Source organism: Pseudophryne corroboree, chromosome 1 (assembly GCF_028390025.1).
Source record: "Pseudophryne corroboree isolate aPseCor3 chromosome 1, aPseCor3.hap2, whole genome shotgun sequence".
NCBI lineage: Eukaryota > Metazoa > Chordata > Amphibia > Anura > Myobatrachidae > Pseudophryne > Pseudophryne corroboree.
The window spans coordinates 769,437,871-769,458,135 of record NC_086444.1 but is presented as its reverse complement, the minus strand read 5'-3'; the positions used below and the strand labels follow the sequence as shown (position 1 = coordinate 769,458,135).

The following is a 20,265-nucleotide window of genomic DNA, read 5'->3' as shown; positions in this document are numbered from 1 at the left end:
CATCAGGAGCGTAACACATTGCCCCGAAAGGAAATCTTACAGGGGTGGATGTTCAAAAGTTGCACATGGATTTGAAACTTTTCAATTGCAATCCCTCTTCCACTGACAGCAAAGGGTATGTAACATTGCTATCTTACCTCTGGTATGCAGGGACAGGAGCATAAGCAAGTAAACATGCAGCTGCCAGCTTGGATCTTCAAACCAGCCCATTCCTTTTGCAGTAGAGCTGCAGAGTTGATGCTCTTATCCTTGTGTACGTAGCAAGTCCACACTATAAGTGTTGCCTTTGCCCTGCTAGTCCCAATCACAGCTCTGTCAGGTCCTCAGACAAGTCAGCCAGGGAGCCTGAGAAGAGAATGTGGAAATCAAGCCTGTTACAAGCAAGTTCTGTCACCACATAGAGCTCAACTGATCACCTCGTGGGGAAACACAACAAAGAGATCCCAAGCCAGACTTCATTGCTAAAAACAGAAGCTGTGATTGACTGCCCAGATGAGAGTTTGTGTACACTTCCTAGCCTTATCTTGGCAAAACTTGTTAACCTCTTCACCACTGCAGACATGCCATCACAAGCTGATTCATTGCCCAGTCCTTGTAAATCTTATGGATCAGATGTTTTAATGGGCAATTACAATACATTTATTCACATCGTTAGTTAATAGCAAATTACATTACAAATATGCACATTATAATGAATTAAAATGATTTAACCAAAAATTTGTTTTATATGAAACTATTCCATATCATATATGTATGTATTTTTGCATTGCAGAACTAAGTTATCTGCAGTAATTTTTCACAAGCAAAAAATCTGGCTTTTTAACTAATTATAGCCCCCTTTTTTTTCAGAGCAAAAAAATGACCCATTTTGCATGGAAATACATACGATCATATATATATATATATATATATATATATATATGTATATGTATATATTCACAGCTAGGAATTAGCAATTTTGATGGATAAGTCAGTGAAGATCTGCAATGCTGTTGCATCCATTACCTACTTTTTACATCAAGTTTCTTATGTGCTTGAGGGCATTGGTTATACCTAACCAGTGAGTGCCTTGGTTGTACAGTACCTAACTTCGTGCCTCTTTGTACATAGATTTTCTAGTGAGAGCATTTGTATACTCTCATTAAAGAAACTATTTACTTCCTACAAACAATGTTTCATACTGGTGCGATATGGTTTAGTTGCTGCCTACACTCTACATTGTTGAGTGTAGTGTATTGGACACACTTGCAAACTTTGTAGCCATCCACAGGCATGCATTCTTATCTTTTATGGGGCAAATATTATACCAACGTTTTCATTGTTTAATACAAATTTCATCAGGGTTTCCCTGACGAAAATTGTATTAAACAATTGAAATGGTATAATATTTGCCACAGTTGGAATATTTATGAAGAAAAGCCATAGGAGTGCCGCTCAGCATCTGTGATATCTAAATAAAACAATTTGCTGTTAATAATAATAGTAATAACACATCTGTGTAGCCACTGGTTTCTCCTATATTTCATCCATGACAGTCACCATAATAGTTTACTATTTCCCCATATTATACAAATAGAAGAAAAAAATATTCAAGAGTTTTTTCATAAGGGTAAGGTAATGTATGAAGCATAGACATCATAAAATGGGGCAGGTTTAGTCCATACAGTTTATATCCTACAGCACAGCTACAGCACAGGCTAAGTAAATCAAGATGATGTCACTTCCGGCGGAAAGTGTCATGCATTCCAGGAGCTGGAACACATGACCACTTCCGGTATTTACACGGAAAAAGTTGAACTATGGGACCATACTGCGGAAATAGGAAATTACATCATGCGTTCCGCAGAGTGGAACGTATGGCGAGTTCAGATGATTGTTAAAAACTTCAGGCTTATTTTAACAGTATCTATGCCTTCTGGTTGATCATCTTAACAATATAAACACCCTCTATAGCTATAAATAACAAAGACATGTGTATATAGAAAGCTATAAGGCTGAAGTACATACTAGTCCTGACTCCTGCCCCTAGAAAAAGGAAGTGGTCTTTGACTGAGAGATACACTGTAAAAATAGCTGGTTCTTGATCTTACAGGTACACTTTGGCACAAAACGTGTTGGTGTAATACATACACATACGATACATATTTAAGCACTGCTATTGAGGACCTGTGGAAGGACTATTACTTTCCTGAAGGATGGTGATTTTGCTTAGTGGGGGGGGGGGGGGATGACATAATAAACCCTATATGCTGAATATTGTGCCTTTCTTAAAAGTTCACTTGCGGTACACAGCCAATTTTATTACCTGTGCCTTTTTATGTTTTATTCTGTATTTTGACATTTTTAATAAATGTATACTGTTTTACACTGGTATGTGGTCAATTTGCTGGCTGTCGGGATACTGTCAGTCAGGATACAGATGCCGGAATCCTGACACCCAGTAAAATGCCAGCGGTCGGGCCAGGAATCCCCACTTGGGTGGTGGTCCATGCCACCATCCGATGGAGAATAGATTGGTCGCCAGCGTGCAGCGAGGGAACATGCTGCGCTCCCCACTGGTATTCCAGCTGTTGGGATTCCGGCATCGGTCTGCTGACCGCCGGGATCCCGACAGCTAGGATATAATTCTGATCCCTTTACACTGTGCTATACCCCTTTATGGTTTTGTTCTGAGTTATAAAGGACACTATTGGGACCACTGGGTTGAAACCATTACTGTTGAGGAACCAGATCATTCAGATGTTGTTCTGTAGATCACTGACCTGAGAAATTTACTATCACTGCTCATTATCGGTCAGAAGAGGAGGATGTCTATATATAAGTGACTATGCTATATTATTATTGAACTACTTCATTGGAATTATTTGGATTATTACTATTTTAGGACATGAGAGTTCTAGCATGTACTGCATTCTGTTATAGCTACTGTATATCATATTAATGATCATTTTCCAAAAGATATACAATGATTTATTTATGTGAACTAGATTTTTCCCCTTAGAATATTGCTGTAATTAAACATCATGAGAGGTACACAAAAGTGAGATGCAGTCACATGTATATTACAAACATATTTTCTCCTCTCATCGCCACTCTAAAAATGTACCACAGCCCACTTTCCTGGCCACTAACAGATGAGACAAGTGTACTCCATATATAACAGTAAACATTAATTTGTTCTAAATATACAGCCCTCCCGTGACTCCCCATCTCTGATCTCACTCATTGTGCTGGGACATTACTCTAGCCATGTATTCCATCAAGATCGCTCTTATTTTTACGTCACTTTCCACGGAACACAAGTGACTACCAAAAATCCTGTCACAAAAATCCTTTAAGCTGCTGAGCGCATGAGGGGGATGATTTGTGCACTCGCTTACAGGGTATGACTGTCACTGTTGATCTGCGTTGAGGCCTAGATTACATGTGATAAGGGCTGACCTTTTTTGAGTATTCACACATTATGCACTCATAAAGAGCAAGCTGGACACAAAAGTGCTTCAGATGTTCAGCACATCAATCAAGTGCACAGCATGAAGGCTGCCAAACTTTGCTTCCATTTAGCTGAAAAGCGGAAAAAAGGTCCATCCAAGGCAGACTTAATAATGTGACACAGTGTATTCTTTCTCCTATTCTCTTCCTCAAAGTATGCTCTTGCTACAATTCTGCTGGTAATTCTGCTGCAGTTACCAGTGGCAACAAAAGCTTTTTAACAAATTCCAAAGTACAAAAGAAAAGACTGGTGTGATAATAAAAAGAGCTTTTCATTGTGTAGCTCATTTGCATGGCTTGATTTGCTAATTTTAGAAAAGGGAATGACAAGCCAGGTTTTATATCAAACTGTGCTTCTGTGAGAGGGGGCAGGGGGCAAGCAATGCATTGTTACTGAGCCTGACATCATAGGTGTCAGGGCAATGCGTTTATAATGTGATTATGTGCAAACAGTAACCCACTGAATAGGGGTCTAGAACTGTAAAATACAGAATGATACTTGAACATAACTAAAGATAATTATAGTGGTGTAAATAGTTCCCTTAAAGAGGTTGCTCATTTTAAAATCTACACTAAATGAGTTCCCAATCCCCAATAAAATAGACTGATAGGGTCCTGGCACATGCACTGTGTTCAATCCTGGCACATACAGTACACAGTATATACATCTGGAATTTCTGCCGATCTGTTCTTGGGACATATTACTCTCATGGAAAGCTCTAAAGCAGGCATTCCCAACCACGGTCCTCAAGGCACACTAACAGTGCAGGTTTTAGTGATATCCAGGCTTCAGCCCAGGTGACTTAATTAATAGCTCAGTTATTTGGATTTAACCATCTGTGCTGCAGCCTGGATATCACTAAAACCTGCACTGTTGGTGTGCCTTGAGGACCGTGGTTGGGAATGCCTGCCCTAAAGCCTTAATTTGCAGAATGGGCTTTCTTCCTGAAGAATTCCAGGTTAGGAACAGTAGCGGCTCTTGCCATGGGCAAGCAGGCTTTTTGCCCGGGGCGCAGCAACCCTGAGGGCGCCGCCGTGGCAAGAGCCGCTACTAATCCTCCCTACCTCCCTCCCTGCTCCCCTGCTCCCGGCTGCAGCGTGCGTCGTGTGCGCCCGCTGCAGCCGGCGTCACTGACTGAAGCTAGAGGTCAAAATTGACCCCTAGTGTCAGTGCAGCGCTGCTAAGGGAAAGACATCATGACGTCACTCCCATAGAGAGGAGCCGGCGCCGGGGAGACAGCAGTAGCGGCAGCAGTGGTCCGGAAGCAGGAGTAAGGCTGGTAAGTATTTTTTTTTAGGCTTTGAAAGCGTCGCTACTACTGGGGGCACATACAGGTGGCACAGCTACAAGGGGCACTACTACTGGGGGCACAGCTACAAGGGGCACAACTACAGAGGGCACATACTGGGGGCACTGCTACAGGGGGAACAGCTACTGGGGACACTACTACAGGGGGCACAGCTACTGGGGGCAGATCTACAGGGGGCACATACTGGGGGCACTGCTACAGGGGGAACAGCTACTGGGGGCAAATCAACTGGGGGCACAGCTACAAGGGGCACAGCTAATGGGGGCACTACTACAGGGGGCACTGCTACAGTGGGCACTGCTACAAGGGGCACAGCTACTGGGGGCAGATCTACAGGGGGCACATGCTGGGGTCACTGCTACAGGAGGAACAGCTACTGGGGGACCAGCTACTGGGGGCACAGCTACTGGGGGCAAATCTACAGGGGGGACAGCTACATGGGGCAAATCAGCTGGGGGGCACAACTACTTGGGGCAAATCTGGGGGCACAGCTACTGGGTGCATAACTGTGGCCATGACCCTCCCCTATGAAGCCACGCTCCCCATTTTTCGCAAACTAACTGATTTTCAGGGGGGGCACCAGTGGAAACTTTCAAACTGGGCGCCGCAAGGTGTAGAACTGGCCCTGGTTAGGAATTACAAGTCTGCCAGCCAATCTTACTTTTCTATGTATGCATTGTGCCATGGGGGGGCTTGGTATGCTCTACTGATAGTTCAGGAATAAATGCATTTGGTAAAGATTATAACAAATGTTCTATTTTCTAATAGCATTAAGAGGAACAACTCTAAATCTAAACAAACTTCTATATGACGTATACGAGAGAGATGGAGTGGAGAGATATAAAGAACCAACCAATCAGCTCCTAACTGTCATTTTCAAACCCAGCCTGTAACATGGCAGTTAGGAGCTGATTGACTGGTACTTTATCTTTCTCCACTTTATCTCTCTCCAAGTTTTGATAAATCTGTCATATACTTATTTAAGTGGAAAATGAACTGCCTTAAATATTTGGGAGTCAAAGTGTATAATTTAATATCTCACATGTTATGCTTTAAATTTCTCATAAAGATTTTACCATCTCTCTTTTCAACTTTTGAAACAGTCTTCATTTGGTATCTTCTTGAATTGATTTTGGAAAAATGATGATGCACTGCAGAATGCTATGTAAAAGTTACAAAACCCCCAGCAAGCGGGCCACTTCAGATAGGAGTAATCAGGGAAGGACTAGGGCTGTGAAACAACCCTGGCATATCTCTCTGCATGCAACAAGGGGGCACAGTCACGGACAAAGGGGGCACGGCCATGGCTGAAGGGGCATGGCCACAAATGAAGGGGGAAGGGCCACAGCTCACGGAGACGTGCCATAAGTCACGGGGGCCTGGCCGCGCGGCACTCCCCATCTATCTGTATGCTAGGCGGCTGAGCTCAGCCAGCCTTGCTCTCTGTGTGGCCGGACCGGCCCATCAGACTATCAGCCCTTCTGGCATTTGATGGACTGCAGAATGCTATGTAAAAATTACAAAACCCCCAGCAAGCGGGCCACTTCAGATAGGAATAATCAGGGAAGGACTAGGGCATTTGATGGTAACAGAAATTCTTTCTGTAAAGAGTAAATATTTGCTGGAGTATTAAACCCTAATTAACGGAAATAAGTGAATAAGTGTTAAATATCACCCATTCAGTCGTCAGACAGGTGAGGTGCCCGCAGGGAAAACGCGTTTCACCCGATCACGGGCTTGTTCACTTCCACTTCTTCCTGTTCCCACCATTTCTGAACCCAGATCCTATCCCCGTCTCACCCCTCTTACCCAACCCATAACAGTGGTCAACTACCAGGGTTGAAATTCAGTGTGTGGGTTTTCCCTCTCACGAAATTAACCCAATCTAGGGCTTCATAAATACAAACACAGTTTGTACTGATCTTTGGCAGACGGAAGCAGCGTGGCATGTAGCTATCTTCCTATATGCACTTATCTAAGTATAATCAAGATCTGAACATTTCCTATTTTTTCAGAATTGATTTCTCATGCTTTTATGTCCATATTTTTCTATGATTATTTCAAATGTTTTGTTCTCGTTAAGTTCCCACGTATTTTAAGAGCAGAAATAAAGACTTTATCAATTTTTTAGGCACTTCACTTATCAGTAAACACTAAGACTCAATAAGAGTGCGCCCGAACAAGAGTCAAACCTTCCCTTTTTTCCTTACATTTGCCCTTTCATTTGACTCTGGGCACACCGCCACATGGACAGATAGGAACGGTCGATACCTTGAAACATTGTCCACTTCTGGCTTGAGCTTTATAATTTTTTGTACATTGAATCTAGGCCTGTGCAGGATCTACCCTTTCCCCAAACATTTGCCAAAAGTGCCAGATGGCCACTCTGGCCTTGGGAGTGATCCTCAACAATTTTGTGCACGTTCTCTATAAATCCCATCAAAGGACATTCGCAAATTCAGTTTCATTTCTATTATGCAACATAACCTCTATGTAGTGTAATAGTATCATAGGCTGATTCTGAGTCTGACGCAAAGTGGCTGTGAAGTCTGATGCCGGGGAAGCCAGATTTACTATCGTCTGCTAATGCAAATTTCCATTCGGTTAATGTCCAGATCCCTGCGTCTTCAAGCAGGACACCACTATGCCCACTGTTTTTCTAAGGCCACAATAGTCATCATTAGTCTCAGCATTGCAGCAGCCCAATGCTATGTGCAAGACATCCGTTAGATACAGGCTTCCCATCTCCACACATACTACTCAGAATACCATGGAATTCTAGCTACGTGCCCACATCACTCCAATGACACTCCTATGACACTGATTTCATGTGTGTGTTCCCATGGATGCTGCCCATCTGCCGCCCATTTCATTCAAAGAGAGATCTAACCAAGATCCGTCTGACTCAGAATCAGACAGAGATATACAAAAAGGCGTAAATTCATTTCTGCATGTGCTATATGCTGAAGTTTACTAATTGCTTCTGTGAAAATAGATATGTCTGACTCAGAATTTGCCCCTTATACCCCTTTTACAGAGTCGGATTTGGAACTCATGGGGCCCTAAGCAAGATACCCCTTTTTTTTTAAATACAATAAAACACATTGGCCTCAATAGGAAAAAAATAAAACACAATGGCCCCTGATAGAATAAATAAAACACAATGGCTCCCAACAGGCGGAAAAAAACTACCCTCATTGCCCCCCAACAGGAAAAAAACATTGGCCCTGACAGGAAAAAACAACAACTTTTTTCTGTTCCTTCTTTAGAATAACCCCTTCCTTTCATTCACATGAAGAAAATTACTAAATTGATTGAGCAGCTACCATTTTATAACACTATGTATTAAACATGAATCAGGCCCACTGTTCCAGTACCAGTCACCTCCGAGAGCCAGCGTTCTAGCCCCATTTCAAAAAATATAAGGACCTCTATCACAACATATCAGCAATGGCACAGTAAGGGCCACAAAGTTTAGTTTATTTGAAATGTTGTTTTAAATTGGTCAACCACTCGCCCTCTTCGCTCCACAAGTACATTGCACCTCTCCGGCCAACTGATTACTTCCTCCCATTCGAACCATCAAGATTTTACCCGTGGTTCTCCCTACCTTTGGAATTCTCTACCTCACCAAACCCAGCCATCTCTCATCCCAACCTTCTGTTCCATGCTCACTTCTACCCCATATGTGTCACCCCTGCCTGTCTGCTTCTCCCAGAGAGGAGAAATAAGAAGTAGGCAAGTATGTATACCGATATAACTGATATACAGTACTGGTGTATAAGAAGATATAACTAATATACTGCAGAATTGGATCCGGATGATAGGCCGACAACTACTAGGTCAACAATCAATAGGTCAACACCATATGGTCCACACTGACAAAAGGTCGACATTGTCAAAAGGGTCACGTGACCTTTGTCAATGTAGACTTTTTTGTGAGACTCGACCTTGTGAATGTTGACCTTTTGGGGTCGACCTAGACACTGTCACCCTAATAACTCTCGACCTTGTATAGCACACCCCTGCAGAATCTAGTAACGTTTACATATAGGAATACACTGGAATGGCTTACATATAGTAGAGGTGAATTACAGCACTTGGTGAATATAACAATTAGTCACATATGTAACACATATTGCCATGTGTGGACTTATGAATAAATTTGGATGTATTTCTCACATATGAATCAGGCAGTTGATTGATTCCATAATTACTTAATATCCATTACAAAAACTGACACTATAAATATACTTTTAATATCTGAATTATTGTAGCCTTATATGGTGAAGGGTACTGTATGTGTGTCAGGATCACTATATGAGGAGACGCTGCTTTTGTGTTTGTTGACACTTTCTTTATTTCAGTGTTACCTAAATAAGCATCTAAAATTTACATCAAAATTCCCCAAAGCCTACACATTTTACAACCCCTCAAAAGGTACAATTAACCTATATGATTTACAATAAGGACCTCATTAAGTCACAATTGCCATTGGCACAGATACGAACAAAGACCTCTCAGAAATGGTCTAATTGGTTCTGTTGTTTGCATTAATGAGAAAGTTAGAGAGCTCTTCATAGGGTCTGAGAGGACAAAGGCATGCTTACATTTATTTTTGGGAAGGGAATGGTTACTTGCCGTTTCTTTGTATATAACATATAAGGTACATAAGGTATATTCAAGCATCACTCCGCCATCAGGGTTGATTGCTAATGCAGTTATTTAGGGGAACATGTGCTATTATTTAATACAGTCTGAGTATTCAACTATGTTACACAATAAACTGCACTGGGTATAAACAGACCTAACAAGTAATAACAGCAAACATATATTATGGAAATATAGACTATTACAGGTAGATCTATTAGTCCATGTAGTTTGCACAGTTTAAGTAAGAACTAGTTACACAAAGAAACAAATGTTCTATTTATCAATTTTGTTAATGTAATATTATTATATACAGTAGCAAAATACAGAAAACTCAACACAATTTTATAATAATAATAATAATAATAATAATAATAATAATTTTATTTATATAGCGCTCTTTCTCCAACAGGACTGGTGCATTATGCAATAATTCCAATATTTAATTTTGCAGCACATGAATGATAATGGGAGATGATATTGTATATTTAATGGAACTAGTAGCCATAGTGTGATCTGATCTATTAAGACCCGTAATCAGCTATACAAACAGTCTCAAACCACAGTAAGTGATGGTAATACAATCAGGTCATGCTAAATCATCAGGAATGAAGCATGAGCTTGTATAGACAGGTAAATATTGGAAAACATTATATTCTCATAGGGGGGAACTCAATTAAACACAACTAAATAAAGCAGGAAAGGAGTACCTGGAGCTATTCAATTAGCAACGGATTTGTGCTTGCACACTACTGAAGTGCAAGCAGAACACCTACAAAAATAGTGCCGTGATGTGAGTTGCGGGCTTACCGCCTATGCTAACAGCATCCCCTAAGCTAGCAGCATCGCACCTGGCACTTAAGTTGGAGAATGATGTTTAGCATTCCTTAGGCACGATAACCTGCATCTCCCAACTAAATTGCCGGGTGTGATGAGGCTAACTGAATAACTCTGGGGCGCTCATTCCTGGCGCTATTCAATAGCTTGTTTAATTGAATTTCCCCCTACTGGAACCACCAATGCTATGGGAGATTCATTTTGCAACCACATGATTGGATTAGTGCACCATATGGAAAAATCTAAATAAAAATAATTGATGATGCTGACAGATTATTTGGAGAAGTGTCAAAAATATCTAAAAAGGTCTGGTATAGCAAACACTGATGTCAACTGCAATTGGCAGTGATTAGGGATGTGGGATAGACTTTCTCTGAAAATATTGCAACAAGCAGTGAGTAACAGAAATACCTCACTTCCTGCATAATTCAGGATCAACCCTCTTGTAAATTGATTCATTGAAAATTAGGCCATCAGCTATGTATATGTAGATATGTTAGGCCAATAAAAGATATGGAACATATGCTTCTCATACAGCTGAATTTATGTGGTCAGCTCATACTGCAAAGGGTGCTGGTCTATAGTGCCAGATAAGCTTTGCATAGAATATTGCACTTTACACTTGCAAAAGTTATATTCACCTGTCTGTGCAACATTACATAACACAGCTGTTCTGGTTTTCATTTTATTTCCTTATTTTTTATGTAAAGAAGTTGTTTATGATAATCTGAAGAAATCCTTCCTAACACTCTCTAATTCACACAGGATTTTCACAGTCTCCAAGGGTGTAGTTTGGATCGGTTGTTTAAACAATATCTTTATACAAAAAAAGCAGAGCAAATCATAGGAGTAAGTGACACAGAGCAGAGAAAACAAAGTTAAACTCTACGTGTGAAAATAAAACAAACATATTCAACAGCTTTCTTTCCGCAGATTAACCATTGCAACACAGCCGCGCTGAAAGTCCCGCCAACCAAGGTTGACAGAAGAATTTGCTCTGACATTTCAGGTTTTTGTTTAGTAACTTCAAGTTCACATTTCTGTTTAAATGAATTGATGTTTATTATTGAGCTTTATGTGTCCATCACCAATGCAGAAACTTCAACAGTGGTTTGGATGAAAGATCACAGATCAAGAACAAATTGCTCCAATGCATTCTCCCCATAAACGTGTCACCACAATATGTTACTAAACGGAATCACACAGTTGTGCAATTTGCAGTGAACTGAGTAATCACATCCCTGGCAAAGTTGACAAGTACTGAAAGGGTGGACTACGCTCCTGAAAGCCTGGGGAGACAACCAAAAATCCAGGAGTAAAGACAAGCATGATACAACTTAAGGGGCGTAACTACAACTGGTGTATGGAGAGCAACTTCTGAGAGACCCAAGGCCTACCTTCCATGCCAAAGCCTCATATGTACATGCACAATTGTCACCACTAACCGGTATATTGTGGCCCTTTTATAATTTTAGTATAGGGCCCACAATGTCTAATTATGCATTCAGTTATGTGCCATTTCTTTCACATTCACGTTATTAATGAAGGAGTGGTAAAACCCCTTTACATGGGTCATTCCTGTGGCAACCCAGGTCACTACCCATGTTGGATTCCCTTGATCCAGGGTTTTATTGGGTTCTCTTTCACACCTAGCCACGACCCGGGTTAACCTGGCAATAGCCTGCGTCGAAATGGTGGTGTCAACGGGTTATTATAAATCCATTCTTCTACGTGGTATGGGTGCAGTAATACTGGAACACTAAGGGCCTGATTCATAGTTGCACACAAGTTGGTCATGTTCCATGCTCATAAATAAATGAATATCTGTATTCAGAGTTGGAACATCTATGTAGCCAAACTGCACCCATCCATCTGCCTGTAAAAGTAGCAGTCATCTCCATCAGCACAAATTTGTACAAGCCCTACATCTGGTACAAGAGCTTTGTCTGAATCTTACGCCCAATTGAATCGCCTGTATTTCTGTTTACAAGTTCATGACATGCGCTCAGCACTTTTAGGGACATATCCAATTAGCCACAGGAATTACCCTCAGGCTAATTGACAGCCTATACCAGGGGTAGCCAACCCTGGTCCTCGAGAGCTACCAACAGTTCACGTTTTCCAGGACTCCTCACAGAATCACAAGTGAAGTAATTAGCTCCATCTGTGGATCTTTTAAAATGTGTCAGTTAGTAATGATTACACCTGTGCACCAGCTAGGTGAGCTGGAAAACGTGAACTATTGGTAGCTCTCAAGGACCAGGGGTGGCTACCACTGGCCTAGACCTATTCAATTATGTCCTGCATCACTGCATGTCATGCAGATTTTTCAAGTCTGCGCTAGATGAGGCCGCTGGGGTTTAATGCGTGGGTCATCCCATAGGTTCCAGCGTTTTATGAAAAATCTATAAGTGTCCATGGGTTTCGTGCATGGTTTATCTTGTGGGGAAAATGCGGAATAATAGAATAGCTCCAGATGTTAATCCCACAGCTTTCCCTACATGGTAAACCCTATAACTTATTGGATATGCCCCTTTAATGTCAATGACCACAAGTGGTAAATTTGCTGTACGTTTGAAGAACGTCTGCAAAATTTACTGTTTGCAAGCTCTTAATCAAACTCTTAATGCCAAGTTGCACATAAATTATGTAGAATACCATAAACTTCTTAGTGAAACTCTTAAAGTGAAGATTGTTTTTAATGTAGTATTATTATTATTATTATTATTATTATTATTATTATGGCACCATCTGAGATCAATAAAACATTTAAGAAAAATACAGGTCTATCATAACCAATTTGTTAATCAATAACACAAGCAGATGTCTCCAATTTCGCTGTGTATTGTACATACAGTGGAAGCAGATAGAACTGTCTAATTTAGAATTATTGATTTATTGATATACAGTATGCCTTCTTACTAATTTATTTGACTTTATTTAAAATGACTAGTTTTGCACTGGTGTTTTTTTTAAATCACTTTGTACAGCGCAGAAGAGCTATTCTTTTAATTTTTTACTTTTTTCCATTGCTGTGTATCCGCATCATTCAATTATTTCATAAATATCATAACATTTGGGTCTTATTCTCAGTCACATGCAATGCTAATATTTGCATAAATGAATGGTTGCAGTTCTACAATTCCCCATGTGACTAAATTGCTTAAAGATCGCACAGCGTTGTGGATGCACAAAGGCACAGTAGCAATTGAGATTTGCAGTCTCAAAAATGTATTGGAAACATATTGTCTGTCCATGTCCCTAGATGGTGACTGGGAGATTGCTATTCAGACGTACAGAGTCTGATGGGCATGTTATAGGATTGTTGCATAACTGGCTGCGTTGGAGTCCCTACTCTAATGGTGAATCTGCACTTAATATGGGTAAGGTGCAAAGTTCCATGGTCCAAACAATGGTTGCATTTAAAGATGCACCAAGTGGAGTTGTTGTATCTAAAGATGCTCCAAGTGAGAATCTCAGTGCTTGCACGTACTGGTACAATAAGGAAGGGCTTATATTAGTATTAGCACAAAGTCGCAGATGTGATTACGGCAAAATTCGCTAAAGTGGTTGCAGCAGCATGCAACTCTGAATCATGTCAGGAAAAGGAAGCCAGTGTGGTTCACAAAAAAAGTATCAACGAGTGTGAAAGCAAAAAAGATGGCTTTTAGGAAATACAAACAGTCTCAAAATAATAATGACAAAGAGGTGTATCTTGACAGACGGAAGGATGCTAAGAAAGTGATCAGACGTGCAAAGGCAGAAGCTGAGGAGAAAATGGCCCAGTCAGTAGATAAAGGGGGCAAAACTTTTTTTAAGTATATAAATGAAAGGAGAAAATCAAATGGAGGAATAATAAGACTTAAGACAGAGAGTGAGAATTTGGTGGAGGGAGACAAGGCAATAGCAGATCACCTAAATAATTATTTTTGCTCAGCATTTACTACAGAAGGAGAAGGTAAGGGGCCCCAGTTATGTTGCAAGGACATTCATAAAATTAAGGTAGATGAAAGTACATTTACAGAGGAGAAGGTCCTAACTGAACTTTCAAAACTAAAAGTGGATAAATCAATGGGGCCAGATGGGATACACCCAAGGATACTAAAAGAGCTAAAAGATGTGCTGGTGGCACCATTAACAGAATTATTTAACCAGTCACTAAATACAGGTGCCATTCCAGAGGACTGGAAAAGAGCAAATGTAGTTCCACTGTACAAAAGTGGAAGCAAGGAAGAAGCAAGTAACTACAGATCAGTAAGCCTTACATCAGTAGTAGGGAAAGTAATGGAAAAACTACTAAAATAAAGAGTTGTGGAATATCTTAAATCAAACAACTTACAGGATCCAAAACAGCATGGATTTACTGGTGGGAGATCATGCCAAACAAATCTTATTGACTTTTTTGACTCTGTGATGAAAATAATAGATCAAGGGGGAGCTGTAGATGTAGCATATCTAGACTTTAGTAAGGCATTTGACACTGTCCCACATCGCAGACTGCTAAATAAACTTGAAAGTGTGGGGGTGGATTATAAAATAGTTAAATGGATAAGAACCTGGTTGCAGGATAGGAAACAGACAGTTGTAGTCAATGGAGTGCAATCTATGGAGGGAAATGTTACCAGTGGAGTACCCCAGGGATCTGTACTCGGACCAGTTCTCTTTAAATCTTTGTTGGTGACATTACAAATGGTATTGAAGGGAAGGTATGCCTTTTTGCAGATGATACAAAAAGATATGCAACAGGGTAGACACACCAGGAGGGGTAAAACAAATGATTGATGACCTAGCTAGGCTTGAAAAATGGTCAAGAACATGGCAACTACAGTTTAATGCTAAAAAATGCAAAATCATGCACTTGGGTCTCAAAAACCCAAAGGCTAAATATAGTATCAAGGGTACTATAATGGAAACTACTGAGGAGGAAAGGGATTTAGGAGTCACTATTTCAAGTGACTTAAAGGCAGGAAAGCAATGCAACAAAGCAATGAGAAAGACAAGTCAGATGCTTGGTTGCATAGGGAGAGGAGTCAGTAGCAGGAAAAGAGAAGTAATAATGCCACTGTATAGGTCATTGGGTGCGGCCTCATCTGGAATACTGTGTCCAGTTCTGGAGACCATATCTCCAGAAGGATATAAATACATTAGAGAGTGTACAAAGAAGGGCAACTAAAATGGTGCATGGCCTACATCACAAAACTTACCCGGAAAGGCTAAAAGATCTTAACATGTATAGTATGGAGGAGAGAAGGGAAAGGGGAGACATGATAAAAACTTTCAAATATACCAAAGGTTTTAACAAAGTTCAGGAGGGAAACATTCTTCAAAGGAAGAGAAGTATTAGAACTCGAGGACATACACTAAAACTGGAGGGAGGCAGGTTCAGTGGAAATTTAAGGAAAAATTATTTCACAGAAAGGGTAATGGATAAGTGGAATAGCCTCCCATCAGAGGTGGTAGAGGCTAAGACTGTAGAGCAATTTAAACATGCTTGGGATAGGCATATGAATATCCTTACAAAGAATTAAGGTTCAAAAAGGGTTGCGATTACCTAAAGGATAACAAAAAATGGGCAGACTAGATGGGCCAAGTGGTTCTTATCTGCCGTCAAATTCTATGTTTCCATGTCAGTCAGCTGACTTATCAAAAGACTAAAAAGCAATATTGTTAGGAAAAAGCTTTTGTAAGGTTATCATGTGCGATAACCTTACAGGTGTTAATTATCACCAGTGAATGCCCCATGTGGTGGGGTCAGGGATGCAATTAAACACTCTGCTTAGGTGGGAGTGGCCGATCAAGTGAATGACCACGCCTAATTGTTCACATCGGGCCCACTATGCAAATTATGTGCCACTAGTGATTGGTGGACCTCTGGCAGGCATGGCCCCCAAAGATGTACTCTCCACCCCGCTTCTCGGAACTCCTGGGTGTGGTAATTATGTACCTGACTACCAATAATGCCCATAGTATACCCCAGGTCAGCGCCATAACTACCTATGTGCCAGGTGTGCCTGGCACACAGCGCAGTTACACTGAGAGCGCACGGCGAGCGGCATGTAATGAGTCAAATTGACTCCTTACATGCCACCTCTGCTGGGTGCCGTGCGCCGCGCTGGAGGGAGAGCAGCGCCGGAGGCAGAGAAGGAGGAGGAGGGAGGGGGACTTGAGCCGCAGCAGCACTATGTCATTGGTAGCGGCGCCGCTGCAGCACTCTCCTCTCCTTCTGTATTGGCTGCCCGGCGCTGCTGTGAATGCTGGGATGCGGTTCCCTCTTCCCAGCATTCTCAGCAGCGGCCAGCCAATACGGAAGGAGAGGGAAGTGCTGCAGCGGTGCCGCTACCAATGACATAGCGCTGCTGCGGCTCAAGTCCCCCTCCCTCCTCCTCCTTCTCCACTGTGGCTGCCCGGGATCTCTGCCAGCACGAGGAGCCTGAGAGATGGTAAGTATATAGCTCTCTCTCTCTCTCTTTCTGTCTCTCTCTCTTTCTTTCTCTCACTCTCTCTTTCTCTCTCCCCTTCTGTCTCTCTCTCTTTCTCTCTCTCTCTCTCTCTGGTGTCTGTCTGCCGCAATGTGTAAAAAGGGGGACTGGCTGCCGCAATGTGTAAAAAGGGGGACTGGCTGCCGCAATGTGTAAAAAGGGGGACTGGCTGCCGTAATGTGTAAAAAGGGGGACGCTGTCTGCCATAATGTGTACAAAAAGGGGACGCTGTCTGCCGTAATGTGTAATAAGGGGGATGCGGTCTGCCGTAATGTGTAATAAGGGGGACGCTGTCTGCCGTAATGTGTAATAAGGGGGACTCTGTCTGCCGTAATGTGTAATAAGGGGGACGTTGTCTGCCGTAATGTGTAATCAGGGGGACTCTGTCTGCCGTAATGTGTAATAAAGGGGACGTTGTCTGCCGTAATGTGTAAAAAGGGGGATGCTGTCTGCCGTAATGTGTAAAAAGGGGGACGCTGTCTGCTGTAATGTGTAATAAGGGGGACGTTGTCTGCCGTAATGTGTAAAAAAGGGGATGCCGTCTGCCGTAATGTGTAATAAGGGGGACTGTCTGCCGTAATGTGTAAAAAGGGGGACGCTGTCTGTCGTAATGTGTAATAAGGGGGACGTTGTCTGCCATAATGTGTAAAAAAGGGGATGCCGTCTGCCATAATGTGTAATAAGGGGGACTCTGTCTGCCGTAATGTGTAATAAGGGGGACTGTCTGCCGTAATGTGTAAAAAGGGGGATGCTGTCTGCCGTAATGTGTAAAAAAGGGGATGCCGTCTGCCGTAATGTGTAATACGGGGGACTCTGTCTGCCGTAATGTGTAATAAGGGGGACTGTCTGCTGTAATGTGTAAAAAGGGGACGCTGTCTGCCGTAATGTGTAAAAAGGGGGACGCTGTCTGCCGTAATGTGTAAAAAGGGGACGCTGTCTGCCGTAATGTGTAAAAAGGGGGACACTGTCTGCCGTAATGTGTAAAAAGGGGGACGCTGTCTGCCGTAATGTGTAAAAAGGCACGCCTTCTGCCGTAATTTGTAAAAAGGGGCTCTACCCGGTGTAGTGGCTCTACTGTGCAGCGTGATTTGAATAATGGAGACTACTATGCACCGTAGTATGAATTGGTATTATTTTGTGGCCACGCCCCTTCCCCATGAAGCCACGCCCCCATATATATTTTTTCCGCCTGCGGCACGCACTGCTCCTGTCTTGCGTAGGGGGGGCGCCAATGCCATTTCTTGCACACAGCGCCAAAATACCTAGTTACGGCACTGCCCCAGGTCATTTAACTGTAATTCTAAGGGCCTTCCGTCTTACTGGAGAAAAGTGCTACATAAATAAAATTTATTGTTATTATTATTATTATTATTATCATTACTATTATTATTATTATTATTATTATTATTATATATGCATTTGCATAGATAAAAAAAATACCTACAAACCAGTTTCCCATATTTAAAGTTGAGTATGGCCTTCATTCATTAACACTACAGACGACAGACACATTATTTTAAAATAGGCGCATGTAACCGCCCCATCATCCAATGTGATCTGCTTAGAAATATATCATCTTCACTTAGAAATGCTAACCTATAGTAAATATCAAAACAAAAACACCTACAATAAAGTAGCCCCCCTGGCGCCAATACAATTAGATTTAATCAGTTTAAAATCGTTTACATGTATATGTCCCAAGTCTGCATGCAGCTCTCTATAAGCAGGGGGACTTCCCAACCCCCTACCCATAATATGAAGGAACTAAAAAAAGAAGAAATATAGACAGCGCTTACAGACTTCTTATTATAATAGTAAATTTATTAATTTGCTTTATCTCAATGATAATTCTCCAATAGTACCATTATAGTACCAAGATATAAAATAATAAAAAATCCTTCCCTTGCCTCTACAACTAATTTGCATGCAAAAACTAAAAAACTAAAACCACATTGACATAAATTTATAATTCATGATACAACTAATTTTATTAGTTGCATCATGAATTATAAATTTATGTCAATGTGGTTTTAGTTTTTTAATTTTTGCATGCAAATTAGTTGTAGAGGCAAGGGAAGGATTTTTTATTATTTTATATCTTGGTACTATAATGGTACTATTGGAGAATTATCATTGAGATAAAGCAAATTAATAAATTTACTATTATAATAAGAAGTCTGTAAGCGCTGTCTATATTTCTTATTTCTATAGTAAATATCCCGACAGCAAAAGCAGAGATAAATATATCTGCTCTTCAACTTAATATCTATGTTCCAGATGACACCAAAATAAAATTTTTACATATGTAGAATTTAACAGTAATCCAGTATCAATATTTTATTCAGAGCTCAAAGATGTACCGTTGTATCTTGGATACAGAAATTAAGTTCAGGGAAAGACAGACCTAGCTTATATAAATAATCCTTGTGAACTAATTAGAAATGTATCTCTTAAAGTGGGTACACACTGTGCAATACGCTCCATGAGCAATATCGCAGTGTGTTCCCTTCCCTCCCAGGTCGCGAGACACTTAGACAAACCACAAACGATATCGCTCAGTGACGCCACCCCACCACTGTCCCTTAACATGCAGTTTTGGCTGACAGCCAAAATTGAGTTGAATGCACAAATGACAGAGGGGGTCGTTAAAGACCCCCAGGAACGTGCATCTGCTGTTGTCTGCGGCATACACACTGTGCAATATGTTAGTCAATATCGCTCAGAAGGGTGAAAATAAGCAATATTGACTAAAATATCGCACAGTGTGTAGGCACTATTAGACCAGCATAATAAAGTATAACCAGACTTTGAAAATCGTGTATAGTCTAAAATAAAATAGATTGATAAATACATACATACATATATAAATAAATAAATAAATAAATACATGCATATATACATCCATCCATACATACATATAAATAAATAAATAAATACATGAAACTTCCTGCTAGTGTTCCCCTTAAATAACCTTGCTCAGCTGCCTTGGTTGGTAAACAAGGAAATGTAAAAACAGACGTAGCACTATTAAAAACAAATGATAGCAAATGATGCTGCAGTAGCCAAGTATAATGTGAAGAGCTATCAAATTTTTTTTTTTTTGTAAAGGCTGCAGGCAAATGCAATTAGAACTATTAAATAGAATTAGATTCTTCTAAGTAACTCTTTCCCAACATCAGTTAATAAATAGTAATTTAACAAACGGAAATATTTTCCAATATCATCCAAGATTGCATTTATATTTCAGTAGGGTATTCATGTTTCTATTGTTCTTTAGCAATAACATTTAGAGTTCAATGTTACAGCAAAGCCTGTTTTCATTCTCTTGTCTAACACTCTTCAGCAGTTTCAAACTGAGCCAGCATAAGTGACTACAGCGAATAGCAGAAATATTTCGGTTTTCAAGTGCAACAGTGTCAAAGGTGTCTTGAAAATGAGACACCACCCAAACAATGGTGGTCATAGCTTTGGAACAGACTGTTCATGGAAAAAGAAGC

General features: G+C 40.9%; 1 protein-coding gene across 8 annotated transcripts in view; it reads right to left on the bottom strand.

Moving 5' to 3' along the window:
* BMPR1B (bone morphogenetic protein receptor type 1B) overlaps window positions 1-20,265 on the bottom strand; it is an 804,535-nt gene that overhangs the window by 187,242 nt on the left and 597,028 nt on the right. For 7 of the 8 annotated variants that reach the window (XM_063917486.1, XM_063917497.1, XM_063917476.1 and 4 more), the window contains one exon: window positions 138-345. Coding sequence is in view for 1 of the 8 variants with exons in the window: in XM_063917519.1 (XP_063773589.1) it covers window positions 138-210 (73 nt within the window). In the remaining 7 variants the exon portion in view is untranslated. Of the gene's footprint in view, window positions 1-137; window positions 346-20,265 lie in introns of those variants that run through there. The other variant, XM_063917529.1, reaches the window with a different exon arrangement.